General features: G+C 54.4%; 1 protein-coding gene across 7 annotated transcripts in view; it reads left to right on the top strand.

Annotated features, from left to right (window-relative positions):
* FRMD6 (FERM domain containing 6) overlaps window positions 1–13682 on the top strand; it is a 40933-nt gene extending 27251 nt beyond the window's left edge. For 5 of the 7 annotated variants that reach the window (XM_056493889.1, XM_056493888.1, XM_056493887.1 and 2 more), the window contains 13 exons: window positions 679–863; window positions 2400–2490; window positions 2574–2716; window positions 3311–3387; window positions 4890–5076; window positions 5931–6086; window positions 6600–6665; window positions 6758–6826; window positions 7839–8013; window positions 9192–9527; window positions 9610–9735; window positions 11007–11098; window positions 11184–13682. In XM_056493889.1, the coding sequence (XP_056349864.1) occupies window positions 765–863; window positions 2400–2490; window positions 2574–2716; window positions 3311–3387; window positions 4890–5076; window positions 5931–6086; window positions 6600–6665; window positions 6758–6826; window positions 7839–8013; window positions 9192–9527; window positions 9610–9735; window positions 11007–11098; window positions 11184–11468 (1902 nt within the window). In that variant the 5' untranslated portion in view covers window positions 679–764 and the 3' untranslated portion in view covers window positions 11469–13682. The remainder of the gene's footprint in view (window positions 1–678; window positions 864–2399; window positions 2491–2573; window positions 2717–3310; window positions 3388–4889; window positions 5077–5930; window positions 6087–6599; window positions 6666–6757; window positions 6827–7838; window positions 8014–9191; window positions 9528–9609; window positions 9736–11006; window positions 11099–11183) is intronic. The other 2 variants (XM_056493893.1, XM_056493892.1) reach the window with 1 other exon arrangement.
* Window positions 13683–17462: the final 3780 nt, after the last annotated feature.

The following is a 17462-nucleotide window of genomic DNA, read 5'->3' as shown; positions in this document are numbered from 1 at the left end:
CATGAGACCAAAGCAAATATTTGGTGACAAGGGAGACACTCTGCTGTCGGGGTGCCAGCCTAAATCTGGGCTAGGAAAAGGCTGAACTAGGTCAGAGTTTAAAGTCCTTCCTCATGGTGTCACGTGGGAATTCGTGTCCATGTGAATGTGGGCAAAGAGTGCTTTGGGAATATTTACCCTTGGAAATGAGAGTTTCCTGGGGTCAGTGCTAGGATGGATTTGTTGGCTCTGAATGGCAGTTCCCATCTGCAAATCTTGGATTGTCTTTTATTTCACCCCAGTAAAGAGTCAGAACCGGAGGGAAGGATGTTGGAAGGGATTTGGGGATCCTTTTATGGGACCCCACAGCATTTCCACGGCTGGCAGGGAAACCTCCAGCTTCCAGCACTGCTCCTTGCTGGCCCAGCCGGGTTATTCCCAGCAGATAAACTTCTATTTATTGTAATTATGCCAGAAAAGCCTTTCCTGAGGTTTTTTTCTGAACCTGAGATGGGAGAACCAAACTGCTGGCTCAGATTTTTGGGGCTGTGCCCAAAACCACGGGGGTGGCTGTGATGGGGTGTGCTCAGGGGTTTTTGGGACCCTGAGCCCCCTCCATGTGGGGCCATGCTGGTGGGTGGGAAGGATGAGGATGCTGAGGATGCCATGCCCAGGGCTCATCCCCCTTTTTTCCTGCAGGGATGGCACCCACAGAGCCTGAGGCCACCCTGGCCCTCTGGTGAGGTGCCCCCACCTCCCACCCCGAGCCCCCTGCCCAGAGCACGATGAACAAGCTGCCCTTCCACAACAACAGAGTCATGCAGGACCGGCGCAGCGTCTGCATCTTCCTCCCCAACGACGACTCCCTCAACATCATCATTAATGTAAGGAACCCCCTGAGCACTGACATTCCCATCACCCACCAGGATGGTGGCTCCAAACCTTGGGTTTGCTCCTGGGGTTCATTTGGAGCTTGCCCTGCTGGGGAAATGCACATGAGTTATTCCCCTTGTCCTGGTGTGAAGGACAGGTGTCTGCCAATAAAGGCAGGAGCTTCTCTTTGAAATGGAGAATGTAAACCCCCTCCCTCCAAATTATTATAATTTTGAAATTAAGAGGCTCTCAGGCAGAGATATGGGGAATTAGGAATAATTACTAGGAAAATTAAAATAGCAATGCAGTATTACACAGAACAATCCCAGCCCTGCCAGAGTCAGAATCCAAGCTGACACCCGTCAGTCAGTCAGGGTGTTGGCACAGTCCCATTCAATGGTGGCTGCATCCTCCTGCAGGGGCAGATGTGGTTCAGCTGGAGCAGTGCTCCTGGAGAAGGTGCAGTTTCCTCTGAAGCTCCAGGGATGATGTGGAAAGGTCTGGCTTTCCTCTGGAATCCAGTGGAAAGAAGGTGCCTTGGTGTCCAAAATCTCAGTTTTATCTGGGTAGGAAAGGCTTGGCTCCTCCCCTGGCTGGAGCATCTCCCATGGGATGATGGAATTTTATCAGTCATGCCCTGGGACTCACTGGCCATGAACAGGAGATATCTCCTGGAGGGAGGATGGGCTGTGGGAAGATAAAGATGATTGCCCAGCTGGTTTAAAGATGGCCCATGAGCAGATAATGTGTGCCAGGAGATCAGGGGCACTGCCCCAGCTGGGTTAACAGATGGGACAGAATTCACATTTCTGGTCACATCCTGTATTGCAACCCAAGCCACCCCTGAAGGTTGCATCCCTCCACTAGCCCGGGGAATAAACAGGATTTGTTGTCCTTTGGCTCTCATTGGGATGGAGCATTGAATGTGAAATTCCCCCACTTTTTGTTGTTGTTTTTTTTTTTAATTCACCCCCACCCAATGCTGCTTTTGAGTCAGGAAAATGTTGAAATTCCTTTCAGAACTTAATGGGAGCTTATAAACAAGATGGTTTGGAAAGAGGCTGATAATGATAGGATAAGGGGAATGGTTTTAAATTTAGAGGAAAGATTTAGATTAGATAATAGGAATAAATCCTTGCCTGTGAGTGTGGGGAGGCCCTGGCACAGGGTGGCAGAGAAGCTGTGGCTGCCCCATCCCTGGAAGTGTCCAGGACCAGGCTGGAGCAACCTGGGATGGTGGAAGGTGTCCAGAGGTTGGAATGAGACTGGGAATGTTCTGATTTCTGCCTCCAAAATTTCTCCCCAGTGCTGGATTCCTCTACCACCTGCTGCTCTCGAGCTGCCCTGTGGCCCTCTGAGCATCCCAGCCCTGGCAAAGCTCTGCTCCTGCACCCCAGGCTTTTGGGGGCTCCCCATGGACAGCCCATCCTGTCACCCCCCATCCTGTCACCCCCCATCCTGCTCAGGGTTTGGTGCTCCCTGCCTGGCTCAGGTGGGCACAAATACATCCAGGTCTTATTTTAAGGTGTTTTTTTTTTTTTAAACAGGTGAAGATTTTGTGCCAAGAGTTACTGGTGCAGGTGTGTGACCTCCTGAGGCTGAAGGATTGTCACCTCTTCGGGCTCAGCGTCATCCAGAGTAAGTCAGGGGCTGAATGTGAAAATTCTCACTTTTGGTGACAAGGACACGGGGGATGCTGATGCCACCTGTGTCCCTCGCAGACAATGAGCACGTGTACATGGACCTGGCCCAGAAACTCTACAAGTACTGCCCCAAGGAGTGGAAGAAGGAGGCCAGCAAGGTCAGCAGTGAGGTCTTGCATGGAGAGCTGCCGGCAGTAAGGCCACCTCTGTCCCCATCACAGGTCACTTCCAGGACCCAGGAATCTGCCAGGGGCGTGGGGGGCGTTCAGTCAGTGTGGGGCTGGGGGTGGATGTGCAGAATCACACCCTGGGGTTGTCACTCCAGTGCCACCACGTGCCCCAGCTGGGGGTGCATCCTCCATGCTCCATCCCTGCAGCTCTGGGGGTTTTTCCTCTCTTCCTTTATCCTTCAGCAGAATTTTTGAGGTCCCCTTCTTTCAAATTCAAAAATCAATTTGGTTTTGTGCTTTTATTTTTTTCCCCCAAAGCACCTTTTCATTCTTTCAGTGCTGAGGGGGTGGTGTCCGGGCTCGAGTGCTGGCTCTGAGCTGGTGGATGATGGTCTGAGAGCAGCACTGAGGTGTTGCAGAGCTCCTGGTGTTGTCCCACCCAGCCACCTGCTTTTTAAAATCCAAATCCCCTTCATTTCCAGCATTTTGTGTGGGAAAATGGTGCTGAAGCCTTAACTGAGGAACCAAAATGCCACAGTGGGCGAGGGGTGGCTGTGGCTGACATGACCCCAGAGGGCTGAGGTGAGGGGCTGGGGTGTGATGCTGGGATCCCCACAGGATTCCTGAAAACCTCCTCCTTTCCAGGGGATCGACCAGTTTGGGCCCCCCATGATCATCCACTTCCGAGTGCAGTACTACGTGGAGAACGGGCGGCTCATCAGGTGAGCTGTGGCCACCTGGGCTGGGTGTGGCCACCTGGGCTGGGTGTGGCCACCTGAGCTGGGTGTGACCCACCTGGGCTGGGTGTGACCACCTGGGCTGGGTGTGACCCACCTGAGCTGGGTGTGACCCTTCAGGGTGGGTGTGGCCACCTGGGCTGGGTGTGGCCACCTGAGCTGGGTGTGACCACCTGGGCTGGGTGTGACCCACCTGGGCTGGGTGTGACCACCTGGGCTGGCTGTGACCCTCCAGGGCTGGGTGTGACCCTTCAGAGCTGGGTGTGACCCACCTGGGCTGGGTGTGACCACCTGGGCTGGGTGTGACCCTTCAGAGCTGGGTGTGGCCACCTGGGCTGGGTGTGACCCACCTGAGCTGGGTGTGACCCTTCAGGGTGGGTGTGGCCACCTGGGCTGGGTGTGGCCACCTGAGCTGGGTGTGACCACCTGGGCTGGGTGTGACCCACCTGGGCTGGGTGTGACCACCTGGGCTGGCTGTGACCCTCCAGGGCTGGGTGTGACCCTTCAGAGCTGGGTGTGACCCACCTGGGCTGGGTGTGACCACCTGGGCTGGGTGTGACCCTTCAGAGCTGGGTGTGGCCACCTGGGCTGGGTGTGACCCACCTGGGCTGGGTGTGGCCACCTGGGCTGGGTGTGACCCTTCAGAGCTGGGTGTGGCCACCTGTTCTGGGTGTGACCCACCTGGGCTGGGTGTGGCCACCTGGGCTGGGTGTGACCCTTCAGAGCTGGGTGTGGCCACCTGGGCTGGGTGTGACCCCATCCTGGGCTGGGTGTGACCCCTCCAGGGCTGGGTGTGGCCACCTGGGCTGGGTGTGACCACCTGAGCTGGGTGTGACCCCTCCAGGGTGGGTGTGACCCACCTGGGCTGGGTGTGACCCCATCCTGGGCTGGGTGTGACCCCATCCTGGGCTGGGTGTGACCCCTCCAGGGACATCCCCTGGGCTGGGTTATGACACACCTGGGCTGGGTGTGACCCTTCAGAGCTGGGTGTGACCACCTGGGCTGGGTGTGACCCACCTGGGCTGGGTGTGGCCACCTGTTCTGGATGTGACCCTCCAGGGACATCCCTGTTCTGGGTGTGTCCCCTCCAAGGGCACCCCCAGGGCTGGGTGTGCAGCCTCGGGGTGTTCTGGGGTGCTGGGCACATCCCAGAAGCTGGGGCTGCTTCTGGCTGAGTGCTCAGTGGCAGGTGGGGACACTGTCCCCAGCCAGCGATGACAAATCCTTCTGGGGAGCGGGGACAGTGTTCAGGGATTCAGCACAGCCCAATTTGAATTTACCTAAGGTGGGATCTGCAGCTCCTGCTTTGGGGATAAAACAATTTCCAGGGCTTTGGGGACACAGTGGCACCTGCACAGACGTTTTGAGGGGTTTATTCCACCTGGCTGGTGAAGTTGCTGTGCATTTGTGGGAATTTTAACAAATAGTGAAGAGGGAGCAAAACCCCTTTGTGCATCCCAGCTGCTCAGTGCCCTGTGCCCCCCCAGTGACAGGACAGCTCGTTACTACTACTACTGGCACCTGAGGAAGCAGGTGCTGCACTCCCAGTGTGTGCTGAGGGAAGAAGCTTATTTCCTGCTCACTGCCTTCGCCCTCCAAGCCGACCTGGGAGACTTCAAGAGGAACAAGCACTATGGGAAGTACTTCGAGCCTGAGGCTTATTTCCCTGCCTGGGTAAGACATCCTGCTGTGGTCCCTGCTCTGAGCTTGGTGCTGGGCTGCTCAGAGCCTCCTGGAGCATCCCAGTTAATCCTGGTTGTAAATAACCCAGGATGGGGGTAGCCACGGGTTGGGGTTGGTGTGGGGAGTTCCCTGGGAGTTTCTGGGGGATTCTCTGCAGGCATTGCCCCACCACCATCAGGTGCAGCCCTTCTGGAGCTGGTGGCACAGAATCCCAGAATGGTTTGGGTTGGAAGGATCTTAAAGGTCACCCCTGCCATGGCAGGGACACCTTTCTCTGTCCCAGGTTGCTCCAAGTTGTGTCCAGCCTGGCCTTGGGCACTGCCAGGGATCTGGAATTCTGGGAATTCCAGCTTCTCTGGGAATTCTATTCCAGGGTCTCACCACCCTCCCAGCCAGGAATTCCTTCCCAATAATCCACCCAATTCTCCCCTTTTCCAATTTGAAGCCATTCCCTGTGTCCTGTCCCTCCATCCCTTGTCCCCAATCCCTCTCCAGCTCTCCTGCAGCCCCTTCAGGTGCTCAAAGCTCTCCCTGGTGCCTTTTCTTCTCCTTCCCAGCCTCTTTCTGGGATTTGTCCCAAAATCTGCCTGCTTCTCCTCTCTTCTCACACATCACTGAGGGGTGGTGGCCCTGGGCCCATGTCCCCTGTGTGACCCTCCCTGCCCCAGCCCAGGTGTCACCATGGAATGGGCACACAGAACACACTTCCCAGCAGGAAATCTGCTGCCAAGAGCTCACTGGCTGCTGTAATTATTTCATTTGTGCCTGGAGGTCTCCAGAACAAAGCTCCAATCTGAAACCACCCCTCCTGGCAGCTGGACAAGCTTCTCTCCTCCTCCAAACAGGTGGTGGCCAAGAGGGGCAGGGATTACATCCTGAAGCACGTGCCCAACATGCACAAGGACCAGTTTGCCCTGACAGCCTCAGAAGCCCATCTCAAGTACATCAAGGAGGCTGTCAGGCTGGATGATGTGGCTGTGCACTACTACAGGTTGTACAAGGTGAGCCCTGGCCTTGTTGGGATCCTAATTTTGGGAATGCTGTCTCTGAGAAATACGTGCTGGGTTTTTCTCCTGGGAACAAAGCAGTTTGTTTGAGGTGTTTTATGGAATCTCAGAATGGTTTGGATTGGAAGGGACCCTTAAAATCATCTCATCCCACCCCTGCCATGGCAGGAACACCTTCCACTGTCCCAGGCTGCTCCAAGCTCCATCCAGCCTGGCCTTGGGCACTTTCAGCTTCTCTGGGCACCCTGTGCCAGGGCCTCACCACTTCACAGGGATAATTTCTTCCTCACATCTAATCTAAATCTCTTTTGGTTTAAAAGCATTCCCCCTTACCCTGTCACTCTCTGCCTGTGTCCAAAGTCGCTTTCCATTTTGAATTTCCATTTTTAATTTCCATTTTTAGTGAATCATAGAATGGTGAGCGGGGTGATTGTGGGAGGATCCCTGGGCAGATTTATCCATTTCATGCTGCAAATTGTGTATTTCAAACCATTTTTTCCCCCTTAGGACAAAAGGGAAGTGGAGGCCTCCCTGACTCTGGGGCTGACAACACGGGGCATCCAGATTTTCCAGGTGGGTGACTGAATGAAGGTGGTGGCTCAGCTCAGCTCAGCTCCACACCCCCACCACAACCCTCAGCCATGGCTCCCTCTCCTCTTTTGCAGAACCTGGATGAGGAGAAGCAGCTGCTCTACGACTTCCCATGGACAAATGTGGGGAAATTGGTTTTTGTGGTGAGTGCCACCATCTCCACCTGGGCACTGCTTCCAGCTCTGGGGAGCACAGGAGGGACATGGAGCTGTTGGAGCAGGTCTACAAAAGGCCATGGAGATGCTCCATGGAGCATCCATTTCCTCTGGAGCCAGGCTGGGAGAGCTGGGGGTGCTCACCTGGAGAGGAGAAGGATCCAGGGAGAGCTCAGAGCCCCTTGCAGAGCCTAAAGGGGCTCCAGGAGAGCTGGAGAGGGACTGGGGACAAGGGATGGAGGGACAGGACACAGGGAATGGGACACTGCCAGAGGGCAGGGATGGAATTGGGATTTGGGAACTGGGAATTGGGAACTGGGAATTCCTCCCTGTGAGGTTGGGCAGGCCCTGGAATAGAATTCCCAGAGAAGCTGTGGCTGCCCCAGATGCCTGGCAATGTCCCAGGCCAGGCTGGATGGGGTTTGGAGCACCCTGGGCTAGTGGAGGGTTGAAGGGGGTCGGCCTAGATGCTCTTTAACCCCTTGCACCCCAAACCCCTCTGTGATCCCACAATCCCCAGGCAGGCCTTCTCTGGGGCATGGGCTGCTTTTGCAGAGGATGATCCCACCCATGGGGTTAGTGAGGCCCTGCAGCAGGGCAGGGTGAGACCCTCAGCAGGGCAGGGTGGGACCCGCAGCAGGACAGGGAGAGACCCTCAGCAGGGCAGGGACAGAGCTGCAGCAGGGCAGGGAGAGACCTGCAGCAGGGCAGGGAGAGACCCGCAGCAGGGCAGGGACAGACCCTCAGCAGGGCAGGGACAGACCCTCAGCAGGGCAGGGACAGACCCTCAGCAGGGCAGGGTGAGACCCGCAGCAGGGCAGGGTGAGACCCGCAGCAGGGCAGGGACGGAGCTGCAGCAGGGACAGAGCTGCAGCAGGGCAGGGACAGAGCTGCAGCAGAGCAGGGTGAGACCTGCAGCAGGGCAGGGAGAGACCCTCAGCAGGGCAGGGTGGGACCTGCACACCCCCTCCTGGTGGCTGAGGCTGCCTGTCCCTGGCAGGGTAAGAAGTTCGAGATCCTGCCGGACGGGCTGCCCTCGGCGCGGAAGCTCATCTACTACACGGGCTGCCCGCTGCGCTCGCGGCACCTGCTGCAGCTGCTGAGCAGCAGCCACCGGCTCTACATGAACCTGCAGCCCGTGCTGCGCCAGGTGCGCCGGCTGGAGGAGAGCGAGGGTACGTGCTGGGACAGAGCTCCTGCTGCTCCTGCCAGCCCTGAGCCCCACCTCTGTCCCAGTCCCTCATCCTTGCTTTCTTCCTCTTCCTCCTTTTCTTGTTTTTCTTTTCCCACTCTTCTTCTTCCTCCTCATCTGCCTCACCCTCATTCTTCCTCTTTCTCATCCTGTCTATCTTTCTCTTCCATGTCCTCCTCATCTTCTTCCTCCTTCTCATCTTCATCCTACTCTTCCCTTGTTTTCGTCTTCCTTCTCTTGCTGTTTCTCTTGCTGTTTCCCTTCCTCTTCTTCTCCTTCCTCCTCCTCTTACTCCTCTTTCTCATTTCCCCTTCTCATCTTCCTTTCTCTTCCTTATTCTCCTCTTTCCTCTCCTCTTCTTCCTTCTCTTCATCTTCTTCCTCCTTCTTGTCTTTGTCCTACTTTTCTCTTGTTTTCTTCCTCCTCACCATCCTCCACATTTTCTCTTCCATGTCCTCATCTTCCTCCTTCTCATCTTCATCCTACTCTTCTCTTGTTTTCTTCTTCCTCTTCTTTTCCTGTCCTTCTTCCTCTCCCTCCTCCTCCTCTTTCTCCTCTTTCTTGTCTTTCCCCTTCCCATCTTTCTTTCTCTTCCTTATTCTCCTCTTTCCTCTCTCTTCTACCTCCTCCTTGTCTTCATCCAGCTCTTCTTTTGTTTTCTTCCTCCTCACCATCCTCCTCATTTTTTTCTTCCATGTCCTCCTCATCTTCTTTCTCCTTCTCATCTTCTTCCTCCTTCTCATCCTCATCCTAGTCTTCTCTTGTTTTCTTTCTGTTTCTCTTCCTCCTCCTCTTCCTCTCCCTCTTCTTCCTCCTTCTCGTCTTCCTTTCTCTTCCTTATTCTCCATTTTCCTCTCCTCATCTTCTTCCTCCTTGTTTCATCTTCCTTCTCATCCTCATCTTCTTCCTCCTCGTTTGTTTTCTTTTCCCGCTCCTTATTTTCTGTCTTCTTCTTTCTCTTCTTCCTCCTCCTCTCCCTCCTCCTCTGCTGGAGGACCAGTCCAGCACAGGAGGTTTGGAGCTCCTGCCCCACCTCCCTTAACACCACCCCCTTAGTGCCACCACGCTGGACAATTCCTCCGTGTGCCAGGGCACCCCTGCCCTTCCTGGGTGTCCAGTTTTCTGGGGGGTTGAGGAAATCAGGCTGGTTCCTCCCTGCAGAGAAGAAGCAGTACCGGGAATCCTACATCAGCGACACGCTGGAGCTGGACATGGAGCAGCTGGAGAAGCGCTCGCGCGCCAGCGGCAGCAGCGCCGGCAGCGCCCGGCACAAGCGGCTGTCCCGCCACTCCACGGCCTCCCACAGCAGCTCCCACACCTCTGGCATCGAGGCTGACCCCAAACCCCGCGAGGTGGGGCCCGAGGACGGGTTCTCTGGGGCCGGAGCCCACCGCAAGCTGAGGACCTGCAGCTCCATGACCAGCCACGGCAGCTCGCACACGTCCGGCGTGGAGAGCGGCGGCAAGGAGCGGCTGGAGGAGGATTCCCAGGATGATGGTGTGTTGGGAATTTGGGTTTTCTGTTCCCTGGGGCTGGAGGCTGCTCTGGAGGGGCACAGCTGACTTGTGGTGCCTGGCAGAAATCGAGATGCTGGTGGATGACCCCCGGGAGCTGGAGCAGGCGGGGGAGCTGGAGGTGAGCCCCGACATGTGCGTCTACATCACCGAGGACATGCTGCTGTCCCGCAAGTTCAACGGGCACTCGGGTAAGGGGCTGGCGGCTTCTCTTCCAAATCCCCCAGTGCAATGGTCTGGAAAGCAAAACCAGTGAGAGACTCCAAGTCAGAAATACAGTTGAATAGGAAAAAAGGGGAAAATAAAATAAATGCAATAGTATGAAAGGAAAAAACACTGCCAGAGTCAGAATCCAAGCTGACACCCGTCAGTCAGTCAGGGTGTTGGCACAGTCCCATTCAATGGTGGCTGCATCCTCCTGCAGGGGCAGATGTGGTTCAGCTGGAGCAGTGCTCCTGGAGAAGGTGCAGTTTCCTCTGAAGCTCCAGGGATGATGTGCAAAGGTCTGGTTTTCCTCTGGAATCCAGTGGAAAGAAGGTGCCTTGGTGTCCAAATCTCAGTTTTTATCTGGGTAGGAAAGGCTTGGCTCCTCCCCTGGCTGGAGCATCTCCCAGTGGGATGATGGAATTTTATCAGTCATGCCTTGGGACTCAATGGCCATTAACAGGAGATATCTCCTGGAGGGAGGATGGGCTGTGGGAAGATAAAGATGATTGCCCCAGCTGGTTTTAAAGATGGCCCATTAACAGAAGATATCTCCCACAAGGAATCTCTGCCCCACCCAGTTTCAGCAGATGGTGATAGAATAGATACTTTTGGGCACATCTTTACATTGTAACCTAGGATTGCAATCACAGCTTTGGGAGCTGGGATGAGATGATTTTTAAGATCCCTTCCAAGCCTGTCATTCCGTGGTTCTTTGGTGTTTGGCAGAGCAGAGTCAGCCCAAAGTGTCCATTTGGGATGCTGGGAAAAACCCCAGTGGGTTGAAGGAGAGATGGGGTAAAGAAAAAACTCTCAAATTGTGCCAGGGGAGGTTTGGTTTGGATATTGGGGAAAATTTCTTCATGCAAAGGTTTGTCCAGCCCTGGCACAGCTGCCCAGGGCAGTGGTGGAGTCCCCATCCCTGGAGGAATTTAAAGGCCATGTGGATGTGGCACTTGGGGACAGGGGTCAGTGCTGGTGAGCAGCTGGACTCCACAATCTTCTCTGGAGCTGTGCCTGCACCCAGAAAGTCACCTGCATTTCCAGCTCTGAGCTGGGAGCTACTGGGAGACCTTTGGGGATGCCAGGCTCCCTGGGGACAGCTCTGGATGCCATTTTGGGGCAAATTTGGGATTCTTTGTAGGTAATGCTGGTTGCCAGTGGAGCTGAAGGCACCGCTGAGGGAATTTTTCTCCTCGTGGACAAAGCAGGAGAGCTGAGCCACCCCAAAATAACCTTTGCACCCTCCTTTGTGCAGGACTGATCGTGAAGGAGATCAGCTCCTCCACCTCCAGCTCCTCAGAGACGGTGGTGAAGCTGCGTGGGCAGAGCACCGACTCCTTACCCCAGGTAGGTGGGGCTGGGGGAGCCTTGGGACCCCCAAACCCCCTGGGGCTCCCTGGCAGAGCCCAAACCTCCTCTTGCCTTCCCCCAGACATCATCCAGGAAAGGCAAGACGTCGACAGACCGGCACAGCCTGAGCCTGGATGACATCAGGCTGTACCAGAAGGACTTCCTGCAGCTGGCCAGGCTGTGCCAGGACTCGGCGCAGAGCTTCACCTTCGGCTGCGCGCACGGGCTGCAGCAGGACGGGCTCTACTGCCACGGCTGCCTGGCCCAGCAGTGCCTCACCATGCAGGACACCTTCCCTGCCAAGAGAACCAGCAAATACTTCTCCCTGGATCTGACCCACGACGAGGTCCCCGAGTTCGTGGTCTGAGCCGCGGCGCTGGAGGATGGGCCGGATGAAAACGGGGATTCCCCATTCCAGAGGGGTTCGTGCCAAACACAAGTTGTCTCGTTCCTGCAGGGAGGGGCACGGCTCAGCTGAGCCCACCTGTGTTTCCTCCTGGCCTCCTTGCCCCCAGTGACTCTGGGGTGGCTGGAAAATGCCAGACTGTCGTGTTCAAGCCAAGCCAAAGAAATGTAAATAACCCTAAAGGCCAGTACGGGAAGGGAGGATTGAGCAATAACCAGCCAGGGATCTGCAGGCACGGTGATGTTCCATGGAGGAAGGCATGGCCAGCAGCTCCTGGGGCAGAGCATCATCCCAGTTTTTCCAAAAAACACGTGCTGGAGGTCAGACCACAGCAGTCCCAGCCAGGTGGATGATGACTGGAAGCTCTCAGAGCCATTTGCAACTTGGTTTTATCTTTTTTTTTTTTTTTTTTTTTTGGAGAGCAAAACCCCAAAACCAAAAAGGGAACCCACCCCTCAAAATAAAAAAAAAAAAAAAAAGCAAAGGAGGATGGAAAAAATAAATCCCCTATAAGGATAATGCAATAATGCATCCTAAACATTGAATATCTAGAGAATACATATATAAATATATCAAGGTATGTATGTTTATATATGTCTGGATCTTATAGACCCATCTGCATTTTACTCCTGCTCTGAAACACCTTTTATACAAAGGATCTGCCTTTCTTTCACAAACTCTATCAACAATCCTGATTTTTTCTGAAGCACTAAGATGAAAAAAAAGACTTTCCTCTCCAGGAGAATGTGCATCCAACCACCTTGTCAATGTGGCTCTTCCTTCTGCATCTCTGCTCTCTTTTCCCAAGGCTTTTCATGCATCTTTAGGTGTCTTACAGCTGGAATAATTCTGCCAGAGGATGATGCTGACGTGCTAGGAAAATCCAGGAGTGGTTTCTGAGTGTGTCCCAGGGAAGCCAGACAGCCCAGGTGGAATATTTGCTGTCAGTACCAGAGGGTGAAGCACTGTGGAGTTAATTATCACAGCACAATGCCTTTGTAGTGGATATTTTTAATTAGAGTTTAGCCATTTACAGCCAAAGTTCTGCCATATTTTGATACACCACTGTTTGTTTGTTGGTTTTTTTTTGTTTTTTTTTTTTAAACTGGAAGCTTTTCTTAGAAAAACAAACCAAAAAAAAATTGTAATTCTTTTATAAATAAGCACAATCTTATTTTTATAAGAAATGTTGGGGGAGGGAGCTGAGAAAGGGGAGCTGGTACCAAAAGAAATGGAACATAGCTATAGGCACAGTGCACAAAAAAAAAAAAAAAATCTTTTGGGATGTTGGGATATGGGAGAGGTGCTGTGGGCACTGCAGACATTGATCTGGCCCTGCCTGAGGGGTTTTTTTGAAAATTAAGTCAATATCCAGTGTTGGCAGGGCAGGCTGCTGGTGCCTAAAGCCTCTCCCTGAATCCACACAGGGCTGCTGGAGGGATGCTGCTGGGGCTCAGGGGCCCCACCAAACACCCCCAAAACCCCTCTTTGGGCTCTGGGATAACATTTGTGACTCCAGCCCCCCATGCAGGGCTGGGTTTGCAGTGTGTGCACCAGCAGTGTGAGTGTCCATGCTGGCACAGGCAGGAAAATCCCCCAAATTCATCCCCAGCCTCTTTTTCCTCCTCTGCCAGATTCTGAGTGCTCCCCATGGGACCTGCAGAAACACAGAGCTGGAGGGAAAAAAGGGATAAATTGTGTAAAGAAATGCTTGATACTGCTCAGAAATGGGGAGGGAATTATCCCATTATCCTGCAGCCAGGGCTGGATGGAGTGATGGGGCTGGAACTGGGTGCTGGGGGCTGTGATGGAGTTTATCCCTACAAACAGCAGCATGGGGGACACAGAGGTGCCATTTATTCCCAGTTTTTCTGCCTGCCCTTGGGGCTGTTCCCCCTGCAATAAGGAGCTGTCTGTCTGCACAAAATAATCCTTTCTGTGAAAGGATCTCCCCATCAGGGCGATGGGAGAGAGCCCAGTGACTGTGTTGCAAAAGGAGCAAAAAAATAAAATAAAATAAAGGAAAAAAAAAAAAAAAAAAAAAAAAAGAAAACTCAAGGAAAATGGAATCAGGTGGAAAATCCCCAGAGAGAAATTCTTTTGTACCAAAATGAAGTTTGTTGAGTGCCTTTTGCAGCAGGGCTGGATGTGACAATAAAGTGACAGTTGTTTGCATCACTTGGACTCCTGCAGATCTGAAATGCTCCCAGGTTTAAGGGAGAGGTGGAACTCTGGTGAATTTAAGGATAATATTGCATTTGTTGTGTTCTCTGCTCCCATCCTCAGGTTAAGGGAAATCCTGCCTCAGGCAGGGCTGTGGATGGGCTGAGCCTTTCAATCCTGAGTTTTGGTGATTTTTCTGGAAGTGCCAGCCAGTCCCAATGTTCTGGAATTAGAGAGAGGCACAGGGGAGCTCCTGAAATACGTGGGATTTGGGACCCCAAATAGTGGGATGGGATTTGGGACCCCAGATAGTGAGATGGGATTTGGGACCCCAAATAGTGGGATGGGATTTGGGACGCCAAAGAATGGGATTGTGGGATGGGATTTGGGACCCCCAAATAGTGAGATGGGATTTGGGACCCCAAATAGTGGAATTGTGGGGTGGGATTTGGGACCCTAAATAGTGGGATAGTGGGATGGGATTTGGAAAACACGCAGGTGAGTTTTCCCCCAAGGCAGGGAGCTCCTCAGTGTTGGTTCAAGATGTGATCCCGAGCAGGATCCTGGGTTGATGGTTTTGGGTGGCACACGTGGGTTCTCTGATGGAAGGTTTGTGCTGACTTTCTCTTCCACAGCAGCCAGGCCCACCCTCCCATCTAATTAAACTCAGAACATAATTGGCCAGTTCTTCTCCGTGTGATTTTGCCAGGTTTGCTGGTCCTGGCACCTCCAGGAAAACTGTGGAAGGTACCAACACCCACAGCCTTTGCATGTCCCCATTTCCAGTTCCTGCAGCATCTCTTGATCCTCATAAAAATGAATTTATCCTCTCACAGGGAGAGGCTGTGGGGTGGCAGGACACAGGGAATGGCTTCACTGCCAGAGGGCAGGGGTGGATGGGAGACTGGGAACTGGGAATTCCTGGCTGGGATGGAATTCCCAGAGCACCTGTGGCTGCCCCTGGATCCCTGGCAGTGCCCAAGGCCAGGCTGGAGCTGCCTGGGACAGTGGGAGGTGTCCCTGCCATGGCAGGGGTGGAATGGGATGGGATTTAAGGTCCCTTCCAACCCAAACCACTCTGGGATTCCATGAAGATGATGATGATGATGATGATGATGATGATGATGATGATGATGATGATGATGATGATGATGATGATGATGATGATGAAGAAGAGCCTGTTTTCCCTGGATCCTGCCCTTTGCCATCCATCCCTCCCCCAAATCCTGGCATATAGGGACAGGGATGGAGACGTGGGGCTGTACCCCACTGCCCCCTCCCCTCCAGTGCCTTTTCCACAGGCTGCAGGAATAATTGCACGTTCCCAGCAAATTCCCTTTGTCCTCTAAAAATATCCCCGGGCCCGCGGGGCGGGCGCTGACCATCGCGGGCCGGGGCTCTAATTGCTGATTTCTGCGTCCACCCGACATTTTCGGGCAGGAGGGAGGAGCACGAGGGGAATCAGCCCTTCTGGGAGGGGGACTGCATTGTCTGCTGCTAAGTTTAGCCTCCAGATTTCATCCTTGCCCTTTAAAACCCCGGAATTTTCCTAAAACCAGATGGAGAAGGGTTTGCTGCGCCGGTCTGGCGGGGGGTGAGGAGGGGAGGGAGCTCTCCCCTCCCCGTGCTTAGAAAAGGCTAAATGGGAATGGATTTAATGAATCCCCCTCCCTTTGATGACTTCAGCTCCATTCCTGCTTCATCTCAGCACGGGGGAGGGAAAGGTCCTGGAGTTCCCATCCCAGCGTGTCCCCAGGCACCCACGCTGCCCTTTTCCCCGGGATGCTCCCTGCTGCTGGCAGCCCTCCTGCAGCTCTGCCTGACCATCCCAGGGATTTCATTCTGACAAAAAACCTGCCCTGGGGCCATCTCTTCACTCCCAAATTCTGCAGCTCCATCACTATTCCGGGGCAGCCAGAGATTTGGGATTTGTAGGGGGACCACGGGCAAATTCCAGTTTTATGGAGCCAACTGCAAAATGCAGGATGAAAAAGGGAAATGTTGCCGTGGTATCCTTAATTTACTAATGAATTTCCCTCTCCCTGCTTTCTCCTGCTGGCACTGCATCCTCTTTTTATCAGCGCTCCCAAAACGAGCACGGCTGGATGTGCCCATCAGCACCAGTGACTAACTGGAGATCGTCACAAAAATCGCCCCCGGGTGCTGGTGGCTTTTTAGGGAATTTCTGGCACCCTGAAACGATCACTTTGAATTAATGCAGCACCCCTGTGGAGGGGTGGGGAGCCCCTGGGTGCCAGGGGGGTTCAGGGACCGCTCTGGGTGCGTTTTTGGGGTGTCGGGCTGATGTCCCCGTGTGCAGGGCAGCGGAGGAAATCGGTCATGGAAGGAAATCAGTCATCGGGGGTTGCTGTGGAAACCGAGGGGAAACCCGGGCTGAGCAGCCAGCGAGGCTCTGGAGCCGAGCCTGGCCCGGGGGGTGGCACACAGCCACTGTCCCCTGCTGCGGCCCCGGCTGTCGCCTTTTGGGATGGTCCCACAGGGAGCTGCATCCCCCGCTGCTGCTGTGGGCGCTGGCACTGCTCTTTTGGGGTGTTTTGGGGTGTTTTGGGGTGTTTCGGGGTGTTTTGGGGGTTGTGACCCTCCCCAGCTCTGCTGTGCCCCCTGCCCCAGCCCTGCCTGGGGGGCACAGGAACCCCCTTTTATAAAATCATGGAATTCCAGATGGTTTGTGTTGGAAGGGACCTTAAATCCCATCCCATCCCATTATCCCATCCCATTATCCCATCCCATCCCATCATCCCATCCCATCCCATCCCTTACCATGGGTAGAGACATCTTCCACTGCTCTGGGACAATTCCAGGGATTTGGGGCATCCACAGCTTCTCTGGGCACCCCGTGCCAGCCCCTGCCCACCCTCACAGGGAAGGATTTCCATGAGGACACAGCTGGAGGAAAGGGAAAATCTCCTTATAAAAACCCCATCAGCTCCCTCATGCCTCCAAAATATTTCACTTGAAATCCCCCAAACTGGGCATGTGGGGTCATATTGACTGCAAAGAAAATATAAAATAGTGAGTGATTCCCCTGAGCTGTGCCCTAAATGGGAACTTTGGAGTTGGGAAAGGTTTGGGAGGGGGTTCAGGGGTGTGATGGGCACAGAGGGAGTTCAGGGGTGTGATAGGCACAGGGGGATTTAGGGGTGTGATGGGTACAGGGGGGTGATTTAGGGGGTGTGATGGGTACAGGGGTGATTTAGGGGGTGTGATGGGGTATGGGGGGATTTAGGGGTGTGATGGGTACAGAGGGAGTTCAGGGGTGTGATGGGCACAGGGGGTGTTTTAGGGGGTGTGATGGGTACAGGGGGAGTTCAGGGGTGTGATAGGCACGGGGGATTTAGGGGTGTGATGGGCACAGGGGGGTTCAGGGGCTATAATGGGGTACAGGCTGTTTTAGGGGGTGTGATGGGTACAGGGGGGTTCAGGGGCTATAATGGGGTACAGGGTGTTTTAGGGGGTGTGATGGGCTCAGGAGGGGTTCGGGTGCATGTCGGGGTGTGGGAACTGTGGGTGTGGGCGCAGGATGGGGGTTCAGGGGAGGCTCTGAGGGTGCGGGGCTGGCTCGGAGCGTGTGTGGGGCGGGAATGGGGCGGACGAGGGACCGGGGCCATGCAAGGGACGGGGACGGGAGATGCGCAGGAGGCGGCGGGGTCCGGGCAAAAGCGATCCGCAAAAACCGGGGATGGCAGAGCAGAGAGAGCAGGGGGAGGAGGAGAGGAGGAGGAGGAGGAGGAGGAAGTCGGGGCTGAGCCGCTTCCTGTAGGCAGCGGGATG

Source organism: Oenanthe melanoleuca, chromosome 5 (assembly GCF_029582105.1).
Source record: "Oenanthe melanoleuca isolate GR-GAL-2019-014 chromosome 5, OMel1.0, whole genome shotgun sequence".
Lineage (NCBI taxonomy): Eukaryota > Metazoa > Chordata > Aves > Passeriformes > Muscicapidae > Oenanthe > Oenanthe melanoleuca.
This window is presented reverse-complemented; position numbering and strand designations above follow the sequence as displayed.